This window comes from Bombus flavifrons, chromosome 10, assembly GCF_040668555.2.
Source record: "Bombus flavifrons isolate JBK064 chromosome 10, iyBomFlav1_principal, whole genome shotgun sequence".
Classification (NCBI taxonomy): domain Eukaryota; kingdom Metazoa; phylum Arthropoda; class Insecta; order Hymenoptera; family Apidae; genus Bombus; species Bombus flavifrons.
In genome coordinates this window covers 11,323,357-11,341,294 of record NC_138451.1, presented here as the reverse complement: position 1 = coordinate 11,341,294, position 17,938 = coordinate 11,323,357, and the positions used below count along the sequence as shown (strand labels likewise).

Here is a 17,938-nt window from a genome sequence, read left to right as displayed (position 1 = left end):
TCAATGTTAATTACCTGCTTGAATTTATAATTGAAACATTGAGAGTAAATGTACACTCAGCAAAGTAACTGATTTAACCGAATAACTGATTATCAAAAATAGGCACGAGCACAAGATATTCAGTGCAACAACTGATTTCCCCATGATATCTGAATTTGATCTGGAAAAAATGAATTTCACCATTTTCGTTTGATTAATAGAGCTTGTTGGAATACATTAATCCAATAAACTCACGCGTAGAAAAAATGTGGCTTACTCCGCTTTTACTCTCAATGTTTCGATTATAACGAACCGTATAGAATCTTCTTCTTATCCATTCTACTTATCTCTATGAAAATTAACGAGCTCTAAATACTAAGCAATTCGATTACGATCGCAACTTATATGCACGCGTCTAGGAAACGCATCTATTTATTTCTAAATATTTCAATAAATTTCAAAATCTTAATTAAACGTCGTGACGGGAAAATTTGTATCCCCACTCTGCTCTACCCCCTATCTCTGCTCGAACAGAAATTACTATTCCCAGCCATCACACAAACATTTTAAGGCTCGGTGAGTTAATAATGCGTGGTATTGAAGAGAAGAAAGGGAAGAAGGGCGGATGATGCAGGAGGCAAATAAAGAACGAAAAAAGATAGAACTCACCGACTCTCTTGTTCACAGCGGTATTGATCATGGAGCCAAGCTTGGTGAGGCTAGACTGCCTCATGATGTTGGAGGGGCTCTTCATCCGTTTTGACGGTGGTACCGGAAGCGGAGCGGTCTTGGACCTTGCCAGGATAGCACCGTTCCGGCAGTTTCCGTTTGGACTGGAGCCGGGGGGCCGCTGGGGCGGTGCCCCCCATAGACCCACCACCCCTGCGTGACGCGTGGTGGTATTTCGCGAACGTCAACTCTTTTCCACCTGTTAACCACGCTATTATTTCGAATCTCAACCTCCACTTTGCCTCAGACGTCACTGGAACAATACAATGATCACGCGAACGATTACTTTTTCATGTAAATTTATATTATTAACGTTATCTATTAGATTAATCAGATTTATTTTTATTGAATCTTCGTTGTTTGTAAATTAGCAACACAGTAGAAAACGAATGAACGCTGATGGATGAGAAATAACGTGACGTATAATCCTAAAATGCGGTGTGCGCAGACATTAAAAATTACTTCGTTCGCTTTGCTTAGGGCAGATTGTTTCGCTTAATCCTTAACGTTACAAATTGCAGTTTGTTATTACGAATCACAGAAAATATAGAAAATGTATTCAAATAGTAGATACGATACAGAAGCTCATTACGCAAATAGAAGGTACAAAAACGATCTCTATGATCCGAGAATAGTAACATAGAATAGTTGACTTTCTTCGGATTTCATAAAATTGTACCACTTGGATGGAAGAAGAAATAATAAAGAAAAAGTATCCAATTCTCGACATTCGTTTACGCAAGTGCAACGTAGATCCGATAAATTTCAGTAACGTAAATCCATTAAAAAAAAAAGTTACGAGTGAAATGTAGCGTTAACTTTGTTCTCTAATGGGATTAATGAACTAACGAGCTGCACTTCGACTCCCTCGATGTATCTATCAGCGTGTTTCAACAATGTTTACTATCACTGATGGAAATTTTCTTTACGGCGTCGTATAATACCAAGCAGCCGTAATATCTGTAGAACCCGGAAGAAGTTTATGTGAGCGTTCACATGGAGTCTGGTCTTTGTACGCGTCGGCTTTTAATCTCGATTTAAGTGGGATATCACGTTAGCGCGAGGGGCGCAAAACGAGAATGGCAGCGGGGCCAATTGAAAGACGCGTGCGTGAATGCGTCCTTCTTCCGTGTAGGTACACCCTTGAGAGAGTGTCGTCTGACGCGCAAATGCGTAAATATTATCAGAGGACCGGTGAAAAGAAAGAAAAGAAGGCAACAGGTAGCCGAACGTGGGTAAACTCATTTGAGCAGTGGCACGAGGGAGGCGCGAGCACGACTGCGCAAGGGTTGAAACGGTTCTTTGGCATAGCTCGTGGTTCGTGTCTCCGATTAGATTGAATTCTTCTTCTTCTTCTTACAGATCACGCTTGAGCACTTGCAATTTCATTTAATAATGATGTCATTTGCGACATTGACATCGACGCCAGATGTAGGCGCCAATAGAAGATGCAAAGAATGCGAATAAACAGGCACGTAATTTATGCGAAGATCTGAAACGCAAATGTGACCTTAACCGAAAGAACACGAGCGTAGGTACACCCTTGCTCATAAGTATTAGAAGACATATAGAAACTTGTGTAAATTTAAATTATTAAGAAATTCCTGACACGTGCAAAAATGATCTCATTCGAAACGTTGGACTATGAAGAATCTATGGTTTGAAATAACAGAATGAAAAATAATTTTAAACAGTTGAACATCCAAACACGTATTAGCACGTTTATGAAAACTTACTTAGACAGATTTGCCAAATCATTAAGAAGTAAGTTACGATCATCGGACTATGAAGCGCTGATATTTTGAGACGGTAGAATCAGAAATAGTTTGAAATATAAAATATCAAATGATTTCACTCCGAGACGAATAATTTGCTTATATAAATAAACCAATGCATAGATATTTCGTAGTAACATCCTCTAACCTTCGTGTTGCGCCGGTTGGATTACTGCTACACCGGTATCCTCCTCTATCAGCTTTCTACGTCACGCAGCCTATTAATTCGACAAAATCGACGAACGAGCCTCTCGCGCCGACCTGACGGCGGATGGAAATTGAAATTTGATTAACACCAGTATCGCTTAACCTCACGTCAAACTTGTACCGACCTCCGGACACTTCGATGACCGAGGATGCTACTGATCACTCGCTAATGTCAATAAGAGAAATGTAAGACAAAGCCGAATGTGACGAACAATACAAGTGTCTTTCATATAAACTACATCGTAATCCGATTATGTTCTACGAAGTTGCTATACTTGGCTATTCGTGTCAGTTATACTTGCGCACATATTTACCGTGTCTTAAGTTTGTACCACGAGTTTATTCATGTGGTTGTAGTATTTGCCGTGAGATAAAACCTTTAATTTGGAACGATGACGCGCGCACACGCGTTTGTGTATGTGTTTGAGCATATTCGAAGGTAATACCTTTGTTTTTCACGAACGAATTCTTCGGTAATGAGGCAACCAATTGCACGATGCAACTAAACACTCGAAATACCATTCCACCTTGGGCTATTGAATTTTTTAGTTCTGACACAGAACTAAAATTTACATACGACGAGGATGACGTGTAAAAATAGAGCAAAGACACCTTTAATCCAGAAGTACTGTCTGTGTACTGGAACGAACGCGACAGAATTAATGTACCTACCTTCAGGAATGGAGCAAGGTTAAATCTTTACCGCTAATCGCTACTGCCGGTTAATCTTGCAATTTAAACGCGTTTAAGGTCATCGAGCTAATCTGCCAGTGGATCAGATTCTCAAACTAAATGATCTGCCCCTCAGTTTTCTACAATACTCCCCGTGATAACGTTCGTTTGAATGGGAAACACAGAAAACTACCTCTAGCTTCATTGGGAACAGGTTGTCTAGCAGGGTACTGAATGAAAATTTAATAACTCGAAAGCGAAAAGAGATAAATTTAACCCTCCAATTTCCCAAGTCCAGGCTATAAATACCGTACAGAAAATTTAGTTAATTTCTGTCTTTATCGAGACGAAACAACAGGGTTCAAAAGTTAAGAATTCGGCAAGGAGGTTGCCTTAAAGTATACATACGATATCTTCTTTAGAATTTTTACTAAACATTTTTTACCACATCGCAATGCTTTACCAAGAGAGTTTCAAACAATTAAATAATAAATAGCCAAAGATCGTATCGATACTATGATGATTTAACTCGCCGAGTAAAATAATCTATGCTATATGTATATGTAAAGTTGGTTTGTACCTTTCAATTAAAGAGAAAAAAAAAGAAACTAAACGACGTTGAAAGCTATAAATGGTCCCAATTCGATGGCCAAGGACTGCATTTGATCTCGGTCCGACATTTTAAACAATTAAAACCAATTAGTGCTCGCCACTCTGTACACATTTAAAATGCAGGGAACAAAGAACAGAAGTCGTTGAATCCGCTTAACCCGACGCGAATTTTTTTTCGAACGCGCGACAACTTTTTAACATGGCTGAAAAAATCGTTTCACGACTATGGATTGGGAAGAGGATGAGCAAGAGGGGTGATCGCAGACGGGTGGTAGTTTGTTAAACCGGCGAAGTGTGCATGCCAGTGACAGAAGATTCCTGGCGTCTAGCCAGAGAATTTTCCGACTGGTTCTTAAGCTTGAAATTCATTCTTTTTGCGTAGGAAGTTCGTACTATGAGCACGCAACATTTCCCGAGTTCGAAATACTCGTTTATTGCGGTGATTTCTCGTAGAACCAACCCTGAGATCGTTATAACAACTTTTCAACAATATCCCGACGTTCAAATTTTTAATTGAGTTTTCTCAAAGACGTTGAACTCATCCTTTATGGGCGAACTTTATCCCAAGAGGATATTATGCTTATACGCTGACGATTCGAGGAAGAAATACTGTTGGAATTTTGCAAGTAGCTTGGCCGGAAGAGCAACGTGATTTTATTGCGACATAGAACACGAAATGAACGAATTTCTTGATAAAATTATTTAACGTTAAAGTAACAATACTAATTCGTAATTCATTCAGGATTGAATTTTTGTTATCTACAAGAAATATTCTTTGTTGGTCATTAATAAGAGAAACACATTTCTGGGTAGTTTTAGGTATACTTTTTATTTGACGATTTACGTGCATTCTCTGAATTATTCTTTGATGTTGATGAAAATCCTAGCTAAGCATTTTTCTGATCTTCAGTCGCGTACCGTTCATCACGCAACTTTATCGCTCGGGTCACTCATCCCAGGTAATGCAAACATTTCATAATACGCTGTAAAAAAGAGAAAATAGCTTTGTCTATATCACGCTTATGATACGAGAGCTGTTCTTTGATTTCATATTTCTCTGTTTTATTCGGCACTTTGTATTTACAAGTTAGCACAAGCTCGAAGGAAAGTTAAAAAGGATAGGTCAAGTTCTTTAAATAAGAGCACTAGATCAACGACGATCTATTTTAGTATCCGAATTAAATGAATCGTTCAAAGAACACGCGAGAGAAGTCACTTTAATTAGACTCATTGCTCGCTCTGTGCAAATTGAAGGAACGATTCCCTCTTTATATTTGCTGTATTTCATGGGATTTAGTTTTCTCATACTATCCTATCGGAATATAAAAAGCCGGTTTGTGTAAAATTTTATCCTGGATGATACGACGATATTGCACGTGTGTTTAAAAAATGTTACGACTCAAAATAATTTAGTCCTTTGTTTAAAAAGGAAAAATGAAAGGGAGATTTCGAGGGTTAAGCGTGGAAAATTACGAAAACAATATTTAGCCATTGTTCCCTGATGCAATGAAAATTAAACGTATACATAATATTTTTGTAAGTTTCTAAATCTTTTAATATTTCTGCAAGCTAACTTTTCGTTCTTCTTGAAAAACTTGTCTGAGCCGTAACTCTTTTGAAATACACGTGCGATATGATATCGTTGAAATAATGAAATTCTAAGGATATCGCGTTTAACCTCTAAGTATTAAAGCATCTCTAGTTTCTTGTCCCTTGAACTCTTGATTAAAAACCCTCGGCAAAGAGAACGATGACAATAATGACGGTGGTGCGACGGATGAAAAGGTGGAGACGGCCGACTATAAAGGTTTCCCTGCTTTACTTCTCGATTCATGTCGGTCTGAGACGGGCAGAGATCATTTTCGGGGCTTTTTCACCTTTCAATTTTCCATTTTCTAATTGTCATTCTTATCGACTTGCTGACACCAGCTAATATTCCATGGATATTTATTAATGTCTCTGTTAATGGAACGACAAATCCAATTACCATTCGTCATTTTTCGAAATCAAAGCAACGAGCACAAAAGATATTCGAAGAGCCTGCGCGGATCACTCGAGCATGACAAAACGAATTCCTCTTTTTCACTGCTGGAAAGCAGACACGATCGATAATCGTGCATGTGGAGAGTTTAACCTTTCACTTGGCACCTTTAATTATTACACTGCGACGAGAGGTAATCCAGCTATCGTTAAACGTCTACTCGAGCTGATCGACACGTTGCCTCGTGCTTCTCAACTTCACAAACATCATTGTACGAGCATTGTTATTGCGTGTAATGGACACAGCAAGTGGATTACTACATCTGCTCCTCATAGCTATAAAACATTTCAAAAAAAGCTGCAATTTTTATACATTGTGGTTAATATGACAATGAACGAGTTCGATAATGATAATTTGATATTACTCATCACGAGATTTCAGAGATAATGCGGTCTCTTTCAGACGCCACGTTAACTTTGATTTATATCTTAGCTGCTATGCAATGATATAAAGAAGAATAATTTGATATCGAAATTGATCGACGATTAATAATGCACGTGTATCGAAAAACAACTTATTCCTGTCTGTAGCAAAAAGGAACTAGGCTTGGGTTAGGTTTAAAAGATATCAACCTTTCGAGCAAATCACACAGGGCCTTCCTGTACAATGATTTACTGGGTAATAATATAGTTCGTGGATCGATAAATAAAATGGTAAGTTGTAAGTTGTCGATTTTTGCTACGTAAGTTTACTATTTCACTCTCACTGGCAATATTAGTCCAGGTGTTCAAATGCTTACTATGTATGTATGGTAATGTACGAGACAATGGTAATACCTTTACTATCGTATAGTCTTTGTTTCCGAGAAAATCGCCATGCCTGTATCGACGAGGTTACCACATCGACATTATTATTCTTATCAGGCTGTTCATATACGTTCTCGCAGCCTTCAAAAGGGGCAAACTGAGAAAGCAAAGGCTACTAGTGGTATAATATTTTCTCACGACCTACTGACTATCACGATAACTCGTACTTACGTGCCCGTGGCTCGCCAATAATTTTCACTTAGAAACCGCATAGGAAGACCGCGACGAGTCACACTTCTTATTTTTTACAGGCAAGCAATTGCAAATTTCAACACGTCGTCAATTTTCTTCAAAATTTTCAAGATATTACTCGTCAGAATTTTAGTATGTCGAAGGTATTAAAGTATTGCTTGTCTTGATAACTATAACGTTAATTTATTGAAACCAAAAAGAAATACGCTACTTCAACTAAACTGAACAGTTTAGGAATAAATAACGGATAGAAATTATGCCGATGGTCCAGGGACGTTACAGTATATTAGGCTTGTGTTTCACGGACGAATGAATATCCACGATATTTACCGGGATAATCGATATTCGGATAATCGATGTTCTACTGTACTTAGTAGTTCTCCGAGTCAATTTTCGTTCCTCTTCTTAAGTGGAACGATCCAACGGATGAATCGTTCATGTTTCGTTTCATTTTCTATGACATTTAATACCAGGATCCATTCTATGGAGAATGCATTGGTTACGTTGCATCGGGGTGGAACATGCACATATTAAAAAATAACGAGAATAAAGTAGGAACCCCGAGGCCAACAGACACGAACGTTCTTCTGGAATACTAGGTCAACGCTCAATGTTAAAGGGATCATAAAAGTGTACCAGTAGGCCATCCTGGTGAATCCTTAGTACGGATCGTGTGAGTTTTTGTAGGTTTTCAACAGGCACATACGATTTTATGCGTATCGCGGAAGTCAGTTGTTGCAGCTTCGATCGAATTGCAAATTCGAATAACGACGAAACAAGTAAAGAACACGTTTGCTTTTTCAAAGTGTAATTTGAAGAAGATTGGAGCTACCAACGACTGAAGTATAGAAGTCGAAATCAAAGTGTAAAATATATAGAAAAATATATTACGTAAGAAGATAAAAATAAAGTTTTATCCATATATATAAAAGTCGTTTAAACCGAGAAATACTTTCAATGTATAAAATAATATACAATTAGTATACTATACGTTATTGTATTACTTGTTATTATTAACACTAGAACTACCACACCAATCAAATTGTTTGTTTTTATAATTTTATTTTAAAATTCCTACTTCATGTTATATTTTTTTCCACAATGACGTAATGACTTTCGCAACGATAACTAAAAGAATAATATAACGAATTTTATTTTGTTTTTTATGTATTCAAATTGAAAATAACTTTGTATCAAGGCTACTTATACCAATACCAGTTAAAATGGCTAGTACTTGTCACAGTATAAAAGGATCCTGCAATTTGTTTATCGAACCCCAATTAACCAGTTTCCTCGTTTTGTACAACTTACCACACGTTTTAAAATTTTTACTGCGTATCATTCGATATGACGATATCAGATATCAGGAAATTCCGGATCGATCGCTAGATCGCTAGATGCTAACACTAGAAATATCACACCAGTCGAAATGACATGGAATTACTTCTGTAAGAAAGTAATAAATCAATAAATATAAAAATATTCTATTATTACGTATTTTGTAAAGACCAGTTATTTTCACTGGTTCTGATATAAATAGCTACGTGTTAAGTATCGGTAGTTCTAGTGTTAAGGTATCATAGCGAGGTGCGATGTATATCAAATTTAATCTTTTATAGTAAGACAGAATTATTTTCTAAAGTTTGATAGAACTTTGATATTTATAAAGTTATACTATAGGATTTGCCAGAAACAACATTTTAACAAAGTTAAAGTTTTATCACGGATCGTGAAAGCGTGATATACAACGGAGTGTGTAATCGCAGTTTCTTCGAGTATCGGAACGGTATCAAACGTGTTTTCGCGCCATTTCGGCTTGAAGTTTCACTGTTTCTCACTCGTTAGTTCGCCGGTTGTCGTAACAGTTCGTAACAATCTCTTGTTACGCGACCAAGTTAAATTGAGAACGGATAAGAATATGCGAACGACTGGGATGGAGCGGGTTATTCAATTGATGGAAATCCACAGCAGGATGCGAGTATACGCTTTGCGATCGAGATCATTTAAAATGTGCGAGGGAAAGTCGTGCGGTACCTTCGAAGCTACTTCCATAAATAAATGCCACGCTCGTATTAAATTGTATTGGATCGTTCAAGAAATTTTAATAATTCAAACTGCTCTGTTAAATCGATACTTGAAAAATATTTATCTTCGTATACTCCAAATCACTTTCATAAAATTCCACATAATTCCATCCGCTCCAGTTCAAATTACGAAAACATTACAACAGAAAAATTCAGGATATTCCAGCACAATTTTCCACTATGACAATGTTCCAAATACGCATTGACGGTTACCCATTAATAATCGCTTAAGCTAAGAAACAACCAAAAATTTGACCATCGTCTTTGTACGGTCACGTTGCGATAAGCAAATTACCGTTTCTGCCGTCATCTATTGGTGTCAATTTACGACGGTTTGTAAATTCGACGAACGAGTTTACCGATTAATAAGCACCCATCGAAAACCCAGCCCATCTTTGTGTAACCCGATTTCAACTGCGTCGAAGGAAAGGAAAAATGCCAGCAAAGAAAACTCGCGAGTTCGAGTTAGTCGCGAAACGACCGAGACGTTTGTGTGGGTGGCTTTTATTTTTCGGCTGACGCTTGTAAATGGTTATAGCAAGCTTTTATACGTGTAATGTATACACACGGGGATGAGCTTCAGCGCTGTCAGCGAAGTAAGAGGCTCGACGCTGCTGCCAGTTGCTCTACAAGCAGGTGGCCTAGATAATTCGAGTGGTAGTCTTGTACTACTGTACTTGAGTACTGTCTGCTACCGTTTCTGTAACCGTGGTATAAATATTCTGTAACCGGCCCCAAAACTTTCATTGCAACGCCTTATTAATTCACGATTCTTTTCTGTTTAAGTTCGCTAAATTTACTATCTGCCAATTCATCGTTCGCTAAGAGAACGCAAGCTGTTGTAACGTCAGTTCCTATCAGAGGCCGAATGTGTGCAGGTCTTCACCGCGTACCTTCAATTAGCCCAGGGACCCACCATACATTTAAACTTTTTAAGTGTATTATTTCTGTTATCTGTTTATGGATTGTCCTTAAAACAGCCCTTAGGTTGTTATACGTCCTTACTAATTACGAGGAAAGTAGGTAGTTACCTAATGGGAAAAACCCAATACTTGACTAACGAAAAAGCTGGTTTTTCTCATAAACAATATTACCTACTAGCCACGTTGGTAGGAGGCTTTCTCCTCCTATCTTCATTTATTAACATGACCTATAACCAATTGGCATCGTGGATCGTTACCCTCACTTTTCCTAACGGAAGGTGCGAACAGCGAATCCGCGTTGTTAATTAAAAAGGCCACACCCACGCCGAGCTTTCCTCCGTAATGAGACAAGAACACCTAAGGTAGAATTAGACAAAACCATCTAACAGTGAACATCTCTCCGATCAGTGTAAACCTGTGCTAGAAAATAAAGACAGTAGTTGTGTTACGACTCAGCTACTTTATTTCATCAACCTACCCTTAAATTTACGTGACACTGTCAAGGACGACAAATCTCTACCCCTATGGTTTCATGAAGTTAAAAGAAACGTTTATAGAACTATGACAAGATTATATTCTTTTGAATTGTGGACATTTTTGTAAAATATTGTACCTTCTTTCACCTTTTGTATCTTCACAAAACAGTTACTTTATCTATTGTTAGCTTCTTATTGTTTAAGTTAATTAACTTATGTTATTCAATGGTATCGCGTTTACGTAACTTCGATGCATTTACTTCGCTGTCTCATCCATAACTAGTTTAGATACAAATTCTTCCTCAAATTTTACCGATGCAAATGATTCAATTTATGTCGATGAGCGGCACTTGACAGTAAACTTTCCAACGGTTTCTGTCCCGTGGCTCGCTACACAAAGACGCAACGCTTCGGACAAGATGATTGCCAGATGTCGATACATCTTCATAGAATATTTTCAACTAGACCAAGGACCCGCTATAAATCTTAGGATTTGTTTAGCTAAGATTCTCCAAAAGGAACAAATAGTCTTTCTCTTAACAGTCTCTAAGTCTATCACCTACTACAGAAAGATACGAGAAATCTGCTTTTTCTCACGTACGATGCTTTCCGCTAGCAACTTTCTCTCAAGGGCAGTTAGCATCCTTTTCCAACTACCAACACAAAATTAGCCAATTAACAACGACGTCCATTTCCCTCACTTTCCGAACCAAGGCTTTCCTCAATGAATCCGATGATCTCGCATCCTTACACACACTGCATCATAATTTTCCTTTGCAGCATCATCGTGACGGAAAGGCAGTCGTTACACAGAGTCATTACACTACAGTCGCTACACAGGAGTCGTTACACAAGAGACGTTACAGTCGTCAGAATCGTTACGCATCGGTCCGAGTCAATAATTGATCCAAGTTCCTCGGCATCTTGAGCAATCATCATCCGAACTTGTATCGCGCATCAAAATACATCGACCAATAGTGGAACTTGTAATCGCGAATCGCGAACCATTAATAGTAATCGCGAGTTCTGTACGAAGTGTATACTATATCGTTGAATATACTTAAGAGTTCTTTCCTATCACTATCACGACATTCGCCTCATATAATAGAAACAACTAATACTGAAAATGGGTAAATGAATGAATATGTTCTTGATAATGATAAAAGAAAAGCATTCTACGCGCATATATGCATATGTGTTAAGCAATTAAAAGAGTTAAATACAAATATTTCAATACGAGATTGGAATTCCATCTTGTGCAAACTAATGTACAAATACTGTGTACTTTGGAAACAGTAATAAAATAGTTACTACTATTGATATTCACGATATTAAATATGCATAGGGATCACAAGTGAACTACATGCTATTTCAGTTGATTAAAAACTTGTGCGATTTATGTCTAAGGACAAGTTGATATTTTAAGCACCGATGGAGAGTACAGAACTGTGCACAGATTCGACAAAGCTCTAGAAGATTATACGATGGAAAATTATGCGTAACAAAGCTAGTATTTAACTGAATACGCAATAAGTATTTAACCAAATTCAATACCATTGTACTTTAGGTACTAAAATAGCATATAGAATAGAACACGTTTCTCGCGTAGCTCTGTAGATACTGTGCTGGATAATCCGCACGGTTTATACAGCGTGATATTTTATGTATAGAATGTGTGTGGTAATGGTCTTAAGTTGCTTGTAATTTGATACAATGGAAGCGGAAAAGTTGACGAAACTTTTAACGTAACAACGAAGTTGAACATACAGGTATCATTGTATGCCAGGCACTCGTTCACGCCGTCAACGAACTAATTGTAAGGAAATTAGTCTGCTGCCAATTACCGTACACGCTGCTGACCCAGTTACTTCAAGTGGTGTACGCAGGTACACAACTCACGTCGCACGACATGCATTAAATTAGCAAACAAAAAAAGACGACAAAAAAGGATAAAGAGAGAAAGCTTTTATCTTTCCGCTAAAGTGAAACTACTTGGTAATTTTGAAAAATTACGAGACTTCTTATTTGGAACCATAAAACTCTGCTACATCTTCCATTTTTCCTTCTTCTTTCCGCCTCTCCTTTACCCTGCTATTCTATTCCTTTTGCTTCTTTTTCTCTTTGTTTATTCATACTATGAAATAGAACAACGAAGTAAATAATTATCAATTAAACGAAACAATCTTCACAAGGCGATAGAATGATCCTTATGAGAATCATCAGCTCCCTTTTCTTTCTTTCATTTTTACTCCTTCGTTTCCTCGTACGCTCTCCTATCTCTACTTCTTTTCTCCTCTTCTTTCACGGAAAGATATTCCGATAGATATAAAAGATATAAGAAGATACAAAAATGAATGATAATACAATAAAACAATTGCTTGAACAATGGTCGGAGAAAAGATAATGAAATAATCTATCACAGATAATAATATGTAGCATATCATTGTTCCACGATATAATAAAAAAGATATTCCCAGGTGCAACATTTCCCGCGTTAATCATGCGCATCGTATCGAGGATAATATTACAGAAAAGCGGAGAGTAGAAGAGCTAGGTTTGTGGTTGCCTCGGTGAATGCAGATCACCGAGGCATTTTCGTGCATACGGTGATCATCGGCCCGTTAATGGACTCGGAAAGGACAGAAATTTGCTACGGTTAGACGATTTCGGCGATAACTCTGCTCATACGAGTTTCTCGACAATCATGATAAATCGTAAATAGCACATTAACAGTGATAAATATCGATAATGTTCAACCGATACCTCCAAACATATACATTTGTTCTATAGAACAGAAATTTATAATAAAGTTTCTAGATCAACGATGTACAAATTTCTCTCTCCCTAACGTCTTTACGCAATGACTACATTATGTGCGCCGCGTTATGCATAAGGCATATTTGTCTTTCATTGACGACCATAAATGAAGGAAATTTTTGCTTACAAATAACCGAAACACCCAACAGTATGCATTGATCTAAAACTTTAATCTGCACCTGCCCTTTAAACTTTCCTACAGTGTCTTCGTCGCTGTACAAATTAGTCCGCCAGAAGTCAGTGTATCTTTCAAATAGTTTAATCGTTGCTGAATTAGAAGAGGAGGATCCTTCTAAAGGGAAATCTCTTCGAACCGAGAAACTCGAGGAAACGTTTCGCGTCTCACGGACACCTTCGCAAACTCGTTCACGATTTTCCTTAAGCCTCGGCAATTTCCGGTTCTCCGACCCGAAGGCTCGAGATTTCCGTTTTAAATCCAAACCCAACGTTCCCAAGATTGGCGAAGCTACGGCTGTTGTGCTGTCATTCATACTCGGTATCCCTCTGAGAGATCAGTTAATGACATCGTTTCTCCGGAGGAACAATAACAAGTAATACAGTATGTACACGTGAGACGAGAAAAGTTGGAGAAAATCCTAACGACGCGGAAACGGCAAGATATATGTAAGAATAATTACTGTTCAAGTATTACAAGTGATTTCATTATAGGTTCAAAGAATTTTGTATAATTTTGATAAAGTAAGGTTTAAAATTGATACATTATGAGTTTCAGTAACTTTTGTATTAATAACTTTATAACATATTGGTAATAGTTAATTATTCTGTGGTATATATTACATTTATTCGTTGCTCTTGTCAGATAAAAATTCGTCTTGTAAAATTATGGTGTCCTTTTATACTCTTCACTTTATAAAATTTCTTTTCTCCACCACCGTACACCATTGTAATCTTCCCATTTTAGAAAAAATTGTATTATGTAGTACTTTATCTACGCTTGCCGACTGTTGTTTTTGAACTCTTTAATTCTGCAAGATAAGGTAAACACATCTACGACACAGAGCTGTGGAATTATTTGGAATTTCCGAGAAGCTTACAACTTACGACTAGCGTCGGTGATTATTTATGATTCAACCCTAATAAATATTAATAACTGTGTTACGTAGCATGACATTTAAGATATCGTAGTTATGATTCTCCGTACATTATTTGAAATCTAAAAAAGGAATTACAAATATTTGTTATGATGACTGAATGTTATGATAAGTAAAAGATTATATATATATATATATATATATATATATATATATATATATATATTTGTATGAAATGGTAAGTTTCCTCATAAAAAGCGAAGGTAACCTTGTCAACGTCAAAAAAAGAACTAACAAAAAAGGACTGACAAAAAGTGTATGATCATCTGGAAATTCTCTTTAGAGTGCGTTGTATACTCGTAGACGCAAAAAATGTATGATCGATTCACTAATGATAGAATAATCTAAACTGATCACGTTGCGTGCCTAAGTCCAAACGAAAGTTAAGTGTTTTATGAACACAGAACACCATTTCGCTAAAATCATTTTATCGTAAACAGTTACGCGTAAACCATTTGAAACAGTTTATCTAAAAAAGCGACTATTATTTTACCATCAACTCAAAAGTTAATAAAATACTACTTACAACATAGGTATATGTATTCTCAATGTATACCTATAATACTTTTTGCAGCTACCATACGCACATCGCTAATTTGCATATTGCATTCAAATCCAAGTTCTATCGTTATTAGATCGCCGATGTTTATGCGAATTCACATTTTTCACAACTAAATTCACAACTAGAAAGATAGAGGCTAAACAGAGATCCGTATCGTTCACTGAGCATCACAACGACTGCTGTGCTTCTAGCTAATATCGTACAATGTACACATCTTTTTGTACGACGTACGTTTCGTGCAGTTTTAAATTTCCCAGAAATGCATAGATATTCGCGATCTGGTTACTAGAAATTAGCTGAAACGTCCAAACACTTATCAACCTCTTAGATACGGCTGAATTTTGTGCGGAGCTGTTTCTTTGTACGACAGAGTTCGACGCGAATTACGTGTAAACGATGCAGCTCTGCAATGTGTGACGGATAATGCTGTTTCCTACGCAAGCACATTGGAACGAAGTTTCTGATAGCTAAATTATCATTTTTCTTAAAGATACGATGCATATACTATAGCTTTAATAATTTACTTTAATAATTAATAATACAATTGAGTGTGATATATTTTAAAGCGCGTTACGACACATAGACCCACGTCACAATTTTCACACTCATAGCGCGATAGCGATTTTCAAATTGCTCTTCGTTTTCTATTTTAAAGCGACATTTTGAGGTTGAAGATTCTACAAAATTATAAGGATACGGATCAGCATGTTAAAAAGAACACCTAATAATGATATATTTATATTAGCGAAAAGTACCAATTGATACCTGACACTGACGTATCAAAAACAAAGACTATATATTCTGTATATCGTTAACACTGTTATAAAACGTTGTGAGGGCAAAAGAAATGTGAAGCAAGACAAATGAAAAAGATTTAGTTCAAACGGTGAGCGGTTGAGTCAGAAGAGTGAGCCACTATAGTGGCGCGTCGTAATACAAGATAACATTCGCGAAAGCCAATATAGAGGCGCGTCGTACCTATGAGGCTAAACAGTAAACACAACGTAACAAAGGATCAACGATTCGAATTTCGTTTCGTTGAGGAACCATCGCGCCGTTGAAGGACCCTTTGCAATCGTAACGCGAAAGTTGGAGAAGAAAGAGAGATGAGACGGACGAAATAACAGGTGGGTCGTAAGTAGAATTAAGGTGGTTAAAACATCTGGCCACTGGGTAACGAAGTGATTAGCGTGCAGCACGACGACCGCGGCAAAAGGACCGTTGTCAGCAGCTGACGTTACAGTGCAGGCAAGCAAGAGCGAGGAGTCTCGAGATCGAGGGTTGATAGAACTTTTGCGAGCTTTCCATGGATTTCTAGTGGCCACCCGTCTGAAGGTGTGTCTATCTTCGGCCTACCGTACTACGCGCCAACTCGGCTTCGACATCGAGATAGAACCAGCTTAGACAGAGAAGGAAAGAAAGAGAGAGAGGCAGAGAGAGAGAGAGAGAGACAGAGAGGACCTTTCGGATCAATAGGTCGTGGCTTTATTGACTCGCGAAACCGCGTGCCAAAGAAACGCAACGTCGCGCCGCTTGCACCGTTAATGCACGCTGCCTGCAATTATCTTGCACTTCGAACGAGCACCCTTGTCACCGTTTATTTCCTTTTATTAACTAGTAACGAAGTTGCGAGACCAAACATCAGAACATCTCTTTGCATTCTTTTTCTGGCGCTTGTGATGAAATTATTTGAACAATTACCGTCGATTGATATATTACGCGTGTCATATGGAACTTTTTGAAATATCGTTAGCACCGTAATGAGTCTGTCGAGATTATGATCATTATGTGTAATTTGAAAGCAAATTAGAGATGTATGTAAAAATTATAAAATTTTTATGAAAGTTTATTGCAAACATGCGCCTGATAAAAAATTAGTATATAGTATAAGTGATCGCCTTGAGCGCACGATCAGTGCGAAAGACGATGTCATTAAAAATATTGAGATTTTGTTAACATTGAAACAACCGTAGATGAAATATGGAAAGATAAACCTGTGTGAAAATGGAAGATGTATTAGAGAGCAACCTTTCGTCCAAATATATCGTCAAAAGTCATTCAAGTTTTTGATAATTCCTATATAAAATAATATTTCTGGATTGCAAAATGACGAGTTGGTTATTTTAACAATTCTGTTGGTCTTAGTACTAATACAGCGAATAATTGAATATTTCATCAATTTTACGATACGCGTGTTTGTCAAAAATGAATCTTGTCACTCCTATACACATTTTCATATTTCCTGCAAACTACGAATATGACCGTAATATGTAGTCGTATCATGTTGTATGTCATAGGAAATCTTTTATATATTCAGAAACGTTTCTATGAGTGTTCAAATACTTTCATGAACCACTCTATATGCTCTTGTCACGCTATAAAACAAGTATGACAGAGGCAAAATTTTTCACTTGGAATTTTTCATACGCAACCGAAATACGTAAGTCACGGGTTGGATAGCGCGCGTTCATCAAGCGCGTTCATCAAGCTCAAACCATAACTGCACTGTTAAGGGGTTAAGGTTAAGCTGATTGCTAGGCAATTTATGCAAGTAGAGTATACAACACGCGACAATAGAGAATTTTTCGCAGATAATTTTCATACTTTAGAGCCCACATTATGCATTAGCGAGGGTCTGTTTGATAAATCCGGTTTTGTTAAAAATCTATGGTTTAATTAAAATTTCGTATAAGCTTTTTTGCTTTTCGTTTCGTCGACCGTTCCATCCGCTTGCCAATAGGAGAAAACAATGGTTGGCTGTTCGCGAAAAAAAGTACGACGGCAACAATGGCAATGTGTTAAATGGAAGAAAGATATTCCAATTTTTCCTCGCATATTGAACTTGTCCAGCTGCAATAAACTCGCAGACTGCCGTTTCGTCCGTTTGTTTTTATTTCCACGAACCATCACGTGTTCTCGCCATCCACCGTCACGCGAGATTTTTAACAGAA

General features: G+C 37.4%; 1 protein-coding gene across 4 annotated transcripts in view; it reads right to left on the bottom strand.

Annotated features, from left to right (window-relative positions):
• Positions 1 to 17,938, bottom strand: part of tws (protein phosphatase 2 regulatory subunit tws) — a 42,906-nt gene that overhangs the window by 8,406 nt on the left and 16,562 nt on the right. For 2 of the 4 annotated variants that reach the window (XM_069122458.1, XM_069122456.1), the window contains exon 2: positions 649 to 961. In XM_069122458.1, the coding sequence (XP_068978559.1) occupies positions 649 to 733 (85 nt within the window). In that variant the 5' untranslated portion in view covers positions 734 to 961. Of the gene's footprint in view, positions 1 to 648; positions 962 to 3,136; positions 3,154 to 6,992; positions 7,239 to 17,938 lie in introns of those variants that run through there. The other 2 variants (XM_069122457.1, XM_069122459.1) reach the window with 2 other exon arrangements.